A 14,582-nucleotide genomic window follows, 5' to 3' on the forward strand; every position below is an offset into this window, starting at 1 on the left:
CTCTATGTGTGTATGCCTTGATCCTGCCTCTAGCTGCAGCTGATTGGCCAGGCCGTTTTGAGAGCACTTGTTTCACCTGGCAGTTAACACCCGAACGCCCGGGGCTATTTAAAGCGCCCAGCGTTTTATAGCAGCGGAGCAAATTTAGCGACGGACCAGGCGCTATCCCGGATGTGGCTGAAGTAGCTAGATGTAGCCAAAACACTCAGAGGCGAACGACAACAACGGGAGGTATGATGAATTCTAACGCGACTAGCGACGGGACCGCGATGGGCCGTCTAACACATAATCTTTGCTTAGAATTGGACGTTATGATTTAGATCAGGGGCCAACGTTTTTGGCCGGGGACCCCCGGAAATGCTTTGGCAATGTCTCGGGACCCCCGCCCTGCCCCATCCCGCCCCCCCCCCAATATAAATTGACTGCTACAATAACCTTAATAATAGAGACAATACACCATTAATAAATACTGAAACCAGATATACATTATGGAAGGTGTATGCATGATTATTAAGCCCTTCATCTCCGCTTCCGGTGCGCTGCTCAGCGGCTGCACTGCGACCCAGCGTGCCTTGTATGCCTTAATGTTTAATGTTTGTCCGTGTGCCTACGTAATGTCAGTCGTTTTGTGTGTAAGGATGTGGAAGATAAGGGCCTTAGAAATCGCTCTGCTGATTCTGTGGATTATACACTCCTGTGGAAGATGCCTGTCAGTCGAACTTCAGACTCAACAATTCGACAACACAAACAATTGGCGTGGGGAGGCGCCCAGACTCGCCTGTGTGTACAGCCGAGAGGTGCTGCTGTCACTGCGGCCGGAGCCTCGCACAACGAACAACAACAACCACGTCTGTTTGTCAGTGTTGAACAACATCCCCGAGGAGTTGATCCGACACAGAAGGAAAAGGAAACGAGGAAGAAAGGGCGGTATACGGAATCGACTGCGGAGGAGATTCAAGCGCCCCCCGCTCCCCTCTATCGTTTTGGCCAACGTACGTTCCTTACACCACAAAATCGGCACGATACGGACATACGCAAGGTACTGTAACGATTTTCGTGAGGCATCGCTGTTTTGTTTCACTGAAAGCTGGTTAAAGCCAACAAAACCAGACTCACTGTATGAAGTCCCCGGATTCACTCTGGTGCGCCTAGACAGAGGTGGAGGAGGTGGATACGGCGGTGTATGCGTGTACATTAATGATCTCTGGTGTCGATCCTACTCAGTAAAAGTGAGGATATGTGACGATCCCAATGTAGAGATCCTGGGCATGACGTTAAGACCTTTCTACCTACCCCGCGAATTTGGATGCGTTCTGCTGTTTGTTGTGTATGTGCCCCCAAAAGGGCCAGGAAGAGCTGCACAAGCAGCAAAGACCATTGCTGACTGTGTGCATGAGCTCCAACTGCAGTACCCGGACGCACCAGCAGTCGTTCTTGGAGACTTAAACCAGTGTTATCTGGACACTGTGCTGCCGGGATTTGAACAATACGTGAAGGATGCGACAAGAAAAAATAATATTTTGGACAAGTGCTATGTAAACATTCCAAATGCATATGTAGCCAGGATTGGGCCACCGATAGAGACCTCTGACCACAATGTTGTGTGCATGACTCCAGTCTATAAATCCAAATTAAAAAGAGGGAAGCCAGAGAAGAAGGTAGTTAGGACATGGACAAATGAAAACAAGGAACAACTACAAGCATGCCTGGACTGGACTGATTGGGACACGTTCAGAGATGGTTCATTGGACGAAATTACCACAGTTACAAATGATTATATTAATTTTTGTGTACAGCTGGTTGTTCCTACAAAGGAGATAAAAATCTATCCAAACAACAAATCATATGTGACAAAGGATATAAAAAATGTAATAAATGAAAGGAAAACAGCCTTCATAAACAAAGATTTCGGTGCACTTAAATTGGCAGAAAAAAAGTTAAAAACGAAAATGAGGCAGGCAAAATTGGCACATAGACAGCGTCTGGAGGATGCGTTTAATGCCAATGATCACAAAAAGGCATGGGATACTATGAAATCTATGACAGGAATGTCAACCCCAACGAAACCTATTGTGACTGAAAATGAACTTGGTTTTTCTAATGACCTAAATACTTTTTTCGCCAGATTTGAATCATTGGACAATTCCTCAAAGTGCACTGAAATACTGAAGGCTGTAACACCTGCCCCCTCAGACAGAATTACCATCACTGTAGAGGATGTAAGGAAAGTATTTCAGTGTACTAACACAAGGAAAGCTAATGGGCCAGATGAATGTAGCGCTTTTCTCCTCAAAAACTTTGCATCTGAGTTGGCTCCAGTGTGGCAACCAATATTCCAAACCTCTGTAGACACACACACAATTCCCCTGTCTTGGAAAACCTCACACATAAAACCACTACCCAAAATCCAATGTCCAAAAGAACATAAGGATTATAGACCCATAGCTCTCACTTCAGTGATTATGAAATCACTTGAAAGAATACTGTTACAACATCTTGTTAGTATAACCAAAGAAATATTCGACCCCAGTCAGTTTGCCTATAAAAAGGGTTGCGGTACAGAGGATGCGGTTGTGACACTGGTCCACTTAATTACAAAACACCTCGATAAGTCAAATAAGAATCATGCGAGAGTACTATTCTTAGACTTTTCTTCAGCTTTCAATACAATACAGTCTGATATACTAGTGTCAAAAATGGTACAGTTGGAACTGAATCCATACTTAATTCACTGGTATGCTTCTTTTCTTACTAACAGAGTACAGAGGGTGAAAGTGAACACAACCCTCTCATCAGCATTAACTACCAATGTTGGTGCCCCCCAGGGGTGTGTGAGCTCAGCTGTACTTTTCACCCTTTATACTGACAGCTGTCGTATTGAGGAATGCCTGTCTGAATGTCGCACTGACACACCAGACCAATACATTCTAAAATACTCAGATGATACAGTTTTGATTTCTCTCCTAGATAGTTCCAGTGATCCTGGACTGCACCAACACAGAGTAAATAAGGTGGTTGAATGGAGTGATAACAACGCTCTCATCATTAACACAAAAAAGACAGAAGAGATTGTTTTTGGTACACCACCAGAGATACACAGATCCCCCATTACTATTCATGGTGAACCGATCAACCAGGTATGTTCGTACAAATACCTAGGAGTAGTAATAGACCATCTATTGTCATGGCACGATCAGATTGATTCAGTGTGTAAGAAAACAAAGCAAAGAATCTACTTCCTTCGCCGTCTAAGATCCTTCGGTGCTAGTAGACGGATTCTTCTTTTGTTTTTCACTTCTGTTATTATGAGTGTTCTTCAGTACTGTAGTACCACCTGGTATGGATGTTTGTCTGCAGCCCTAAAGTCACAAATGCTGCAACAACTGAACATTTGTTCAAAGATTGTTGGACAACAACTTCAGAAACTTTATACATCCACGTATGATAACAGCATCCTAAGGTTAGCAAGGAATATCACCTCTAATACTAAGCATGTGTTGTATGGAGAATATAGGTTGCTACCTTCAGGAAGGAGATATGGTGTACCAGCATACAAAAAGGTCAGACTAAAGAGGTCCTTTGTCCACCAGTCGACCTTGAGGCTTAATCAGGAGTCGTAGTGGCCACAGGATAATCTAAGCGGTGGATATTGCTCTTGTCTTCATGTCTTTATGTATGTAAATTGTCTTGTTCTTTGTGTTATGTCAAATGTGTGTACGTATATGTGTTCTGCATACTTGGCTGCTGTGTCGCAAGACAAATTTCAGTGTGAACTGACAATAAAGTACTATATCATATCATATCATGTACTATATGTACACTCTTCATTTCCTTTTTCCAGCCATTCAGTTGCAAATAATTTGGGGACCCCCCAAAATAATTTGGCGACCCCTCGAGGGGTCGCGACCCACGGGTTGAGAACCCCTGATTTAGATCAAGAGTCATTCACGTTTTAAGATTTTCGGTCTCATCGGCTAAAATGGGGGGGGAACATTTTCGATGACATCCCACCGGAAAATAACATTGAATGTTGCACAACAGACGCACCCAGATAATTTACATCCTTTGTAATTGTGTGTGTGTGTCTGTGTGTGTGCGTGTGTGTGTGCGTGCGTGCGTGCGTGCGAACATTACACCTCTGTTGCAGATGACCCACGAGACAGCGCACATCCTTATGGTAGGTCTGTCTGTCTGTCTCTCTATCTTGTCTGTCTGCCTGTCATAATACATACAGTAATAACAATATTAATATTGTGTGTTTCAGAGGAGCGGACAAACAGTATTGACACCACAGGAGGTAATTACATTTTAATAATAATAATAATGTTATTAATAAACCAGTAAGACGCCCTGGAGGCGTGCACACATCCGCCTGGGTGACGGCAGACTGCTGGGCGAGCGCTGCATGGCGCTTTGGCACATGGGGGGGTCAGATCAACATATGGAATGAATTCTGTACTGGCCATATATGGAGCGTGTCTTGAGTGTACAGGGTTTGATGAGGTCAGATCAACATATGGAAGGTCAGAACAGGTCAGCTCCATATATGGAGATCTAAGGGTGGCAGTTGGGGCAGAGCCCAATGCAAGTGGACGCCGGACGGGCCGTTAGTTTGGACTAGAACATGCTGTGCACTGTGGTTTCGTTTCACATTGTCATGGCCGCTGGTGCTTCTGATCATAACAAATAGGCATGTAACGATTCACTCAGCTCACGATACGATTCGTATCACGATATGAGGTTCACGATACGATTTTTCACGATATTAAAAAATATATATATTTTAAAGATTTTTTTTTTTAATTTTATATAATTTATCTTCTCCCCTGAGATTTTTTATTTAACTACATTGCAAAAAAAAGTAGCATTACTTTTGCAGAAACATAATTGCCTTCCTTGATTAGTATCAACGACAACGACCATCATCACCTGGGCACAGTCACAGACACACACAGCTCCCCTCTACAGTGCTCTACTACTGAAAGTGACTATCATTTCTCTCCAAAAGCACTTGAATATGATGGAATATGACTAAAGCTCACATTTCACAGCACACACTAGCCCCCCTCAAAATATATATATATATATATATATTTATTTATTTTTGAAAATCGATTTTTTAATTTCAATGAATCGATTCATATCGTCGGGATTAATATCGATATATATCGATATACGATATATCGTTACATGCCTACAAACCAACGGACCGTTTTCACCGGATTTTCGTGGTTGAAAGATGCAAATACTTCAGCGTATGCTCTAAAGGTAATAAAACAATCTCGGCGGCGTAGAATATTGGATTAAATAGCGGGGAACGCGGGTTACGCAGTAGAACTGTTAATATGTCTTATTAAATACAGCTGTTTGTAGATCACACATGTGACTAATTTAAGATGATTGTTTCAGTTTTAGTTGAAGATTCACCAACACCAGAGACAATAGGTGAGACACACACACACACACACACACACACACACACACACACACACACACACACACACACACACACTCTTTCATTGTGTCTCTCGTGCACATGCACAGGACACACACGGTTTAACATGGTTCAAAGTGATTTATTACACTTTATGAGGCGTGCAAATCCCATTGAACGGTTGTAAACAAACTGTCTCGCCAGTCTGTTTCTAGCGAAAATGTAACTAATTCAGCTGCAGTAACATTAGCATTTTCTCACAGTCAATTTATTCTTCATCCATATGAGTGAAACGGCCGGGATGACATTTTCAAACACAGTTCTTATATATGAGGATTGTAATCCTATGGGGATTACAATGCAAATAAAAAGTACGTGAACCTGTGGACTTGGCGCCCTCTACCGATATTGACGTCCGACGTCGGTGCTCTATTTCAGATTTTATTGAAGAGACATCTGGAGACTATTTCAGATTTTATTGAAGAGAGATATGGAGACCATTAGTGAAAATAGCCGATCTACAAGCTCAGAACGAAGCGCGAAGCGACATGTTGTGAGCTTGTAGATCTGCTATTTTCACTATAGTTTGGGTCCCAGGGACACATCAAATTTCTGAATTTGGATCACGGGCTAAAATGTTCGGGAACCACTGGTCTAATGTTACCCCCTAATGCGTCGACTTTGATCCAATGCCATCCCCGTTACAAACAGCATTAATCACAGTAAATGTTTGTGTTTCACTGCGGCAGCGTTTTAAGTACTGTACGTGAGAAAGACTGACTTCCTTATTCCACTCGTTGTAGTGGAGCATGGTTCTTTAGCGTGGTATAGCATGGCACAGAATGTTGTTCTTTTATACGTTGATTAAGCCGGTTCTTCTGTGTTTGTGTGGTTGTCCAGATGAGTCACAACGATACCTGACCAGCTCCAAAGTCACACAGCAAACTGGTATGTACCCGATTATCTACTGCAGGGGTTCTCAACGTTTTTGGCCGGGGACCCCCGGAAATGCTTTGGCAATGTCTCGGGACCCCCGCCCCGCCCCCTCCCGACCCCCAATATAAATTGACTGCTACAATAACCTTAAACCATTTTGGGCGGGAACCCCTTTTGGTGTTTTAAGCATTGTTATAATTTAGCTATTTAAAAATAGCAGATCTACAAGCTCATTTGAAAATAATTTGGGGACCCCCTAAAATAATTTGGCGACCCCCCGAGGGGTCGCGACCCACGGGTTGAGAACCCCTGATCTACTGCACTGCAGGGGTTTTCTACTAGGGGTGGGACGATATGGGTTCCTCACGATACGATATATATCGCGATATTAGGCCCTCGATAACGATAATATCACGATATTCGATATATTGCGATATTTGCGATATATCGATATATTGTATGAAATTTCATCAACGATATATCATGATATCTGCAACTACAAAATACTTGGAACTGAAAAAATGCAGCATTTTGTATTCCCACAAAGCTGTTTGGAGACTTTGGACAAATCACCATCCAGTAATTCAGTACTTCTGGTTGCTGTGGAATCTGAGTGGGATTTGCTTTATTTTAGCTGTCATTTCCTCCTTTTCTAAACATGTTGTTCATCACTTCATTATGAACAACATTTCAAATTTCCAAAAAAAAAAAAAAAAAAGGGGGGGGGGGGGGTTCCAATATCGATATTTTAATAATCAATATCGATTATTTATCGCGGGAGGACGTATCGATATATATCGCCATATCGATATTTCAGCACACCCCTATTTTCTACAGGTGGTCTGTATTGTATGCATGTGGTCCAGGAGAGTAAAAAGTGGGAGTTTGAATTCGAAAGGGAAAGTGTACCGGATTGACTGGTTGAGTCACCATTTCTAGGAAATGTGTCCATATAATCTAAATTAAAAGTGAAAGTGTACCGGATTGACTGGTTGAGTCAGCATTATTAGGAAATGTGTTCAAATCAGAATCAGCTAGTGAAATTAATTTAGTACATTAACACAATCGGCGCCGGGATTCCTTCAAAATAGAAGCTCAGGGTGCCGGGAAGACATGGCCGCTTTTACTCTGTAAAGCCCCCCCCCCTTCCGTTCCGGAAAAAAGAGACATATTTTTGCTTGCTTACCTTGCTCTCGTTTCCATAAAATCGCTCGATGATCACTCGCGTTCATATTTTGAACGAGAGGCAGGTGAGTCAGAAATGAAGAGCTTAGTATATCCATCTGATCAAAACCACGGAGAGCTCCCTAGATGAGGAGATACGAGGCATTCTTTCTGCAGCGGTAAACAGGGAAGTGACCGGGACCGTGGATGAACGAAGAGCGAAAAGTATGGTGGCCTTGGAAGGCCAACTTAAAAAAAAAAAATCACACCCCCCCCCCCACCCTCTCTCTCTCTCTCTCTCTCTCTCTCTCTCTCTCTCTCATATTAGCAGGCAACAGTGCAATACTATCTCTCTGTCTCTGTTTCTGGCACGACAGCGCCCCTACTGGTACTCATGAGTCACACATGAGTCACACACAAACATAGTCACAGACATTGCTGTTCCTTGGAGTGGTTGCACCACTCAAAAAAAGAATACAATTCAGAATATTCTTCTCTCATTTGATATCATTGAAAATGCCCCCCGTCGGGGTGGACTGCTTATGACGTGCCCACACGTCGTACCGGTCTGAACCAGTTACTGACGTCCTCCTCTCCTCTCTTCCTAAACAGACTCCATAGTGGAACCAGTGGAAAGTTCTCAGGTTCAGTCTACTGTAGCCGAGCCCTCAACAGAACCTGGAGCTGAAGAGGGTGAGAGTGTGCACGCACACAACACACACACACACACACACACGCACACAGTACACACACCTAACCTGACCTCTAACAGTGTGGCGAGCAACACTTGAATTTCATTGGCTGTCGCCTAATCGCCCACTGTCGCCGTACGATGTCGCCCCAAAAGATGAATTATTTTCATCTTTTCGCCCACGTTTGCGACTATCGCCTGTTCGCCTGCTATCGCCACCGTTCGCCGCTAGTTGCCAGTAGGGTCCCATAAACAAATAATGCACTTCCGGAAAGTTCGTCTGGCTGTTAACCCATTTTGGGCGGGAACCCCTTTTGGTGTTAAACATTATGTTATAATTTAGCTATTGAAAAATAGCAGATCTACAAGCTCATAGCGTGCCACTCGGTGGCACGCTATGAGCTTGTAGATCTGCTATTTTTGAAAAATCCTGAAAATATTTATTTCAGAAAACTGGAGGATTTAGAAGAATTTGTATTTATTTATTTATTATTTAAATGGGTTAAAATGCACTGGAATGTCTGATCCTAAGAGTCTTGTTCTTATTGCACGTGTCTCCTTAACCGTGTCTGCACGCACACACGCACACTGTGAGGAGGGGTGAACCCTGGTAGTTAGGTGGGAAATTGACGTGATAGTTGATAAAAGCATGACATTTGGCACAGATGACCTTAGCCTATACGTTTTGGACTATATATAAAAAAGGCCTTCTATAAGGAGATTAGAGGCATTTGGGGGTAAAAGTGGGGGACCAGGCCATTTGACATAATTCAAGGGTGCCGAATCAGAAAAAAACATGCACGTTCCCAAGTGAAATATTTCATTTTTAAACTTCTAATTTGCATGACAAAATGGCTGCCAATTTTGAATGATCTCTTCATTCAACAGCTAAACTGACACATACGGTGTCTATATCTATGTTCTGAGGGTTAGACAATGTGATTACAGCATTTTTAATGTAATTAGTGCTAAACCTACTCCTAAATATGCAAATTAGTACTCAAAGGGGTCCACATGCACCCCTCTTATTTTATTTTATTTTCTACTTACAGTATCTGTATTGTTGGCACTTTTTAGATTCAGCACCCTTGAATTATGTTAAAAAGCCTAGTTCCCCACTTTTACCCCAAAATGCCTCTAACATTCACATTTCTCAGAAATCCCCCTTGTCTTCTAGACAAGTCTAGTCTTGACACTGAATGTTTTCATTTCTGGGAAAAGGGCGGCCTTTCCAGTTATATAACTCGCCCCCTCACATTCACTGCCGCACGCACAACACGTGTGTTATGTTGTCCTCAAATGACCCTCAGAGCTTCCTCTTTTTAACGGCCTTGATGGGAGTGTGTGTGTGTTGGGGGGGGGGGGGGTGGGGGAGTGGTCTGGGAAGATTTAAAAGGATCGTTGTAGCGACTGACACAGACCCTAGCACACGACCAGCCAAGATGTCCTGGTACGACTCGGTCCGTTTGCCGTGCGAGATTCAACATGTCATCCAGAGAGACGTGGGGAACAGCTTGCTGCCTGACGTCAGCATAGACCCTTCGCTGCGCAAGTACTCCTATCCCGACTCGGACGTGGTTCTACAGCAGTACTTCAAGGAGAAGTTGGCCGACGCGAACACTTTGAACAAGCTCCCCGGCTTCGTCAGCACCTTGGGCAGTGCACTGGGGCCCTTCACCAAAATCCCCAACGCCGTGGGGCTCGGCGCCTTCCTCCTCTCCTTCTTCCTGGAGTTTTCAATGCCGGGGGAGACGCCGCAGGACACGGGCGAGATGCTGCGGCGCGTCTTCCACGACGAGAAGTCGGACGCCATCCGCGTCACCATGGACCAATACATGAAGCAGGCGGCCGTGCACGTGGGCCACCCCGCCGCGTGGCACCTGGAGGAGGCACGGACGACGGCGGGCGTTCTCAGCAAAGAGCTGACGCACCTGCGCCACGTCATGATGAGCGGGCGGATGTCCAGCCGCTACCTGAAGCAGTGGGCGAACGGAGCGGCCTTCCACGTGCTGCTGCAGGCGCACGCCGCCAACATCGAGCACACGGCGTGCGGGACGCACTGCTCCCGAGACGCGCGTTCCGCCGCCCACAACCTCGTCGGCTTCTACCTGGCGAGACTGCCCGCGCTGCTGGACGAGTACAAGCGGCACAAGATCTCCACCACCAGACTTGTGCTGCGAGCAAAGATTAAATATTGGCCCAACTATTGCGCGCTCGAGGACACAGAGATGCAGAAGAAAGTGACGTTCAGCTGCACCGAGGTGATGCAAGAGCGCCAAAGAAGTCGTCGTAGTAGTTACCGCGTCTGCCCCATAACTTCCGACGACAGAACCGCTTACCGCAACGAGTACGTGGAGCGAGTGTTGAGCGCGCCGGTCTCGGAGCTGACGACGTATTTCAATGACCTCAGGTCCAATCTGAACGGTCTGATGACCCGGCCCGGAGAGTTCAGCGCGTCCTGCACAGAGGTCAGGAAGACATACCGATATGTTCAATGTGGTTAGAGTCTTATTCTTCAACGATGATTACTGCGTTCTAATATGGCTATCGGGGAAAGTTTAACTGGCTGCCAAAGGCCTCGAGCAAATGCTGTATATCAGTATCGTTATCATTTTAAGTCTAGTGATTTATTTTCTGTATAATCATAATTAATATAGAGCTTAACACTTGTTTTAAAATACAAAAATATATCACATAGTATATGTGCTGCTATTATTATAAACACAAATGTTTGAATTCTATTTGTCACTAAGGGAAAGGATATTGAAGGCATTTTCTCAAAGCTTGCATGTTTTCAGTTGCATCAAATAGTTTCTTACGAGAATGAAGTACTTCTTGAAAAACAAAGAGGGACAGTTTGATAAGGTTTGGCTGCCCCTCGTCCGTTATTTGAGTAGAAGCACTTAATGGACAGGATGTACATTCAGTGCTGACTGTACATCTTCATTTCAGATTATGTTGTTTTCCATGACTATTTCATCATCTTACTATTTGATTCTCACTGAGCAGGTTTTCTTTTTGTCTGTTTTTTTTCATAAAAAGGAAAAAATGTGTACTGTACCAATTATATAATCATTTATATCCTGTTCTTAATAAAAACTTTTTTGACCAAAAAAATATGTTTCTTACGTATCTTTTTCAGAATGATGATAATAATAAAAGAAATATCAGAAATAAAACTAAAATGATACGCAAGCAAAGTAACTGGTGTGCATTATCTTTGTCTGAATATTAGTCTGACAATAAATGTTATAATAAAGTTATGACGGTATTGACTGTTGTTTCTATAACAGTCATAACAATATATACAGTGGGGCGACCGCTGGCCAAGCGGTCCAGGCGCATGCCACATATAGGCTTTGGCCTGACAGCGCGCCGCGTGTTCGAGTCCCGTTCATGACGACCTTTGCTGCGTGTCTCTCCCCTTCTCTCTCTCTCCCTCTTTCCTGTCTATCTTCACTTGATACTATCAATAAAGGCAGAAAAGCCAAAAACAAGTCTTTAAAAATAAATATATTCATATACTGTATGTGGGGAAAAAAGATTTTCACCAAACCATGTTAAAAAATAGCAGATCTACAAGTTCATAGCGCGGCACTCGGTGCTGTGCTATGAGCTTGTAGATCTGCTATTTTCCAATAGCTAAAGTGTAACACGATGCTTAAAACACAAAGGGGTTCCCGTCCTCAGCGTCCTGAATGGGTTAAAACACATGGGCCTGTTATAGCGCCACCATGAGGCCGATTATACCAAAACATCCTTTTTGACAGTATTCCTACACACTCCCGCGAGTACTGACATAGTTTTCATCACTGACTAATACATCATAAACAGTGTAATAATAATATAAAATGTATTTCATTATTCCTCTCCTGATTTCCGCTCTCCTCTCCCATAGCAGCCACAGAGAGTCAAGCAGAGGAGAAAATCAAAGAGAAAGGTTGGTAATTTCTCCTCTGTAGTAATTATTATCTATTCTATTGTGTGTGTGTGTGTGTGTGTGAGTGTGTGAGTGTGTGAGTGTGTGTGTGTGTGTGTGTGAGTGAGTGAGTGAGTGAGCCCTGAAACATCACGAATATCTGTTATGTCTCGGCCCGCGGGTCTGAGAACGTCGGTCTCTCTCTCAATTCAATTCAAAGTAGCTTTATTGGCATTAGAAAACGTACGTTTACGGTACATTGCCAAAGCAGAAGTGGAACAAGACAATCAAAATAGAACAATGTACTTCTCTCTCTCTCTCTCTCTCTCTCTCTCTAGCCAAGAAAAAGAAGCCCAAACTCTTCAATAAATTGGATAAAACAATCAAGGCGGAGATCGATGCAGCCGAGAAGCTCCGTAAAAAGGTACATGCGCACACGGACACACACACACACACACACACACACTCTAACACACACACACACACACACTGTATATTATAATGGTTTTCAGGGTAAGATAATAGACTACAGCAGGGTTCCCCAATTAATTTTCCTCAAGGGCCATATTTTGACTAGGGTACCAGGCTGGGGGCCGATTCCGCACGCGTGAGGTCGAGGTCTTGCCCTGAAAATTCATTTTCAGGACAAGACCCCATTTGAAAAGGATGCCCAGTTTGACATGCATAGGCTACTGACCCCCATTTAATGCCATTTATATTTGGAACCCCAAAAAGAAATTCCTCCGTGGGCCGCAAGGGGGCGCTCCTTGGGCCGCAAATGGCCCGCGGGCCGCCTATTGGGGAACCCTGGACTACAGTGTGACTACAGACTACATAGTATTTCATGCAGTGTTATATATTTCCTATTCCTATTTGATAATGTTTATACAATGGTGTTTTCCAGGGTAAGTCGGACGAGGCTCTGCGTGCGTTCGAGGCCCTGGTGCAGCAGTATCCTCAGAGCCCCCGCGCTCTCTACGGGAAAGCACAGGTACACACACACTGAGTGAGCTTGTTTCCATTGGGGTCCTTCATACCAATTCAATTCATCCACTTTTGAGTTTCAAGTTTATTATAATAATTATAATAATAAAACTAGCACCTTTCAAAATTGCATTACAAAGTGCTTTACACATTCAAAACAGACAAAATAAGCAGCGGAAAACACAACACAAACAGCAATATAATAATAAGCAGCAGCAGAATGGAAGTGTGTTCCAAAGTGTTGGCGATTTAGAGAGGCGCAGCCCCGCCCTCTTTCATGACGACGCCAGGCCCAGCCCCGCCCCCTTTCATGACGACGCCAGGCCCAGCCCCGCCACCCCTTTCATGACGACGCCAGGCCCAGCCCCGCCCCCTTTCATGACGACGCCAGGCCCAGCCCCGCCCCCTTTCATGACGACGCCAGGCCCAGCCCCGCCACCCCTTTCATGACGACGCCAGGCCCAGTCCTGCCACCCTTTCATGACGACGCCAGGCCCAGTCCCGCCACCCCTTTCATGACGACGCCAGGCCCAGTCCCGCCACCCCTTTCATGACGACGCCAGGCCCAGCCCCGCCACCCCTTTCATGACGACGCCAGGCCCAGCCCCGCCCCCTTTCATGACGACGCCAGGCCCAGCCCCGCCCCCTTTCATGACGACGCCAGGCCCAGCCCCGCCCCCCCTTTCATGACGACGCCAGGCCCAGTCCCGCCACCCTTTCATGACGACGCCAGGCCCAGTCCCGCCACCCTTTCATGACGACGCCAGGCCCAGCCCCGCCACCCCTTTCATGACGGCGCCAGGCCCAGCCCCGCCACCCCTTTCATGACGACGCCAGGCCCAGTCCCGCCCCCTTTCATGACGACGCCAGGCCCAGCCCCGCCACCCCTTTCATGACGGCGCCAGGCCCAGTCCCGCCACCCCTTTCATGACGACACCAGGCCCAGTCCCGCCCCCTTTCATGACGACGCCATGCCCAGGAAATAATTCCCAATGCATTTTCCCCATAGACATTTCAAAAAGTATTTATTTAAAGACCTAAGCGTCGTACGAAGCCAACTCGAGTCGTGACAAATCATGACAACAAACGATATTTTGGACCAAACAAATAATTACAAAGAAGAAAAACAACAAAAAAAGTGTTGCAACCGGCCTTTCTTTTTCTTCTTTCTAATTATTTGTTCGGCCCAAAACATTGTGTTTATTGTCATGATTTGTCACGACAAGAGTTGGCTTTGTCCGCAGCGTAAACGTCTTTAAATAAATACTTTTTGAAAGGTCTATGAGGAAAATGAACGGGGAATTATTTTCCGGGTCTCTGGAGGGGGCGGGACTGCGACGCCCTATGGTGCTGAAAGCCAGATCTCCTTGGGTCTTTAGCTTACAGACTTGGGGATCTAGAAGCTCTTTGGTTGCTGATCTCACGCAACTGGTTGGGACATAGGGGGACATATT

The 14,582-nt window shown here is 45.0% G+C and overlaps 2 protein-coding genes across 2 annotated transcripts in view; both read left to right on the forward strand.

Moving 5' to 3' along the window:
* The window catches only part of mtmr6 (myotubularin related protein 6), a 122,224-nt gene extending 109,969 nt beyond the window's left edge, over positions 1 to 12,255 (forward strand). Inside the window, exon 16 of the transcript XR_013788561.1 lies at positions 12,239 to 12,255. The gene's annotated coding sequence lies outside the window, so the exon portion shown is untranslated. The remainder of the gene's footprint in view (positions 1 to 12,238) is intronic.
* Positions 1 to 14,582, forward strand: part of unm_hu7910 (un-named hu7910) — a 69,734-nt gene that overhangs the window by 40,874 nt on the left and 14,278 nt on the right. The window contains exons 10-17 of the mRNA XM_079490297.1: positions 4,148 to 4,177; positions 4,265 to 4,297; positions 5,410 to 5,445; positions 6,335 to 6,382; positions 8,147 to 8,227; positions 12,124 to 12,165; positions 12,483 to 12,568; positions 13,049 to 13,135. Coding sequence (XP_079346423.1) covers positions 4,148 to 4,177; positions 4,265 to 4,297; positions 5,410 to 5,445; positions 6,335 to 6,382; positions 8,147 to 8,227; positions 12,124 to 12,165; positions 12,483 to 12,568; positions 13,049 to 13,135 — 443 coding nt within the window. The remainder of the gene's footprint in view (positions 1 to 4,147; positions 4,178 to 4,264; positions 4,298 to 5,409; positions 5,446 to 6,334; positions 6,383 to 8,146; positions 8,228 to 12,123; positions 12,166 to 12,482; positions 12,569 to 13,048; positions 13,136 to 14,582) is intronic.

The sequence above is a fragment of the Electrona antarctica genome (assembly GCF_951216825.1).
Source record: "Electrona antarctica genome assembly, chromosome: 20".
In the NCBI taxonomy this organism is placed as follows: Eukaryota; Metazoa; Chordata; class Actinopteri; order Myctophiformes; family Myctophidae; genus Electrona; species Electrona antarctica.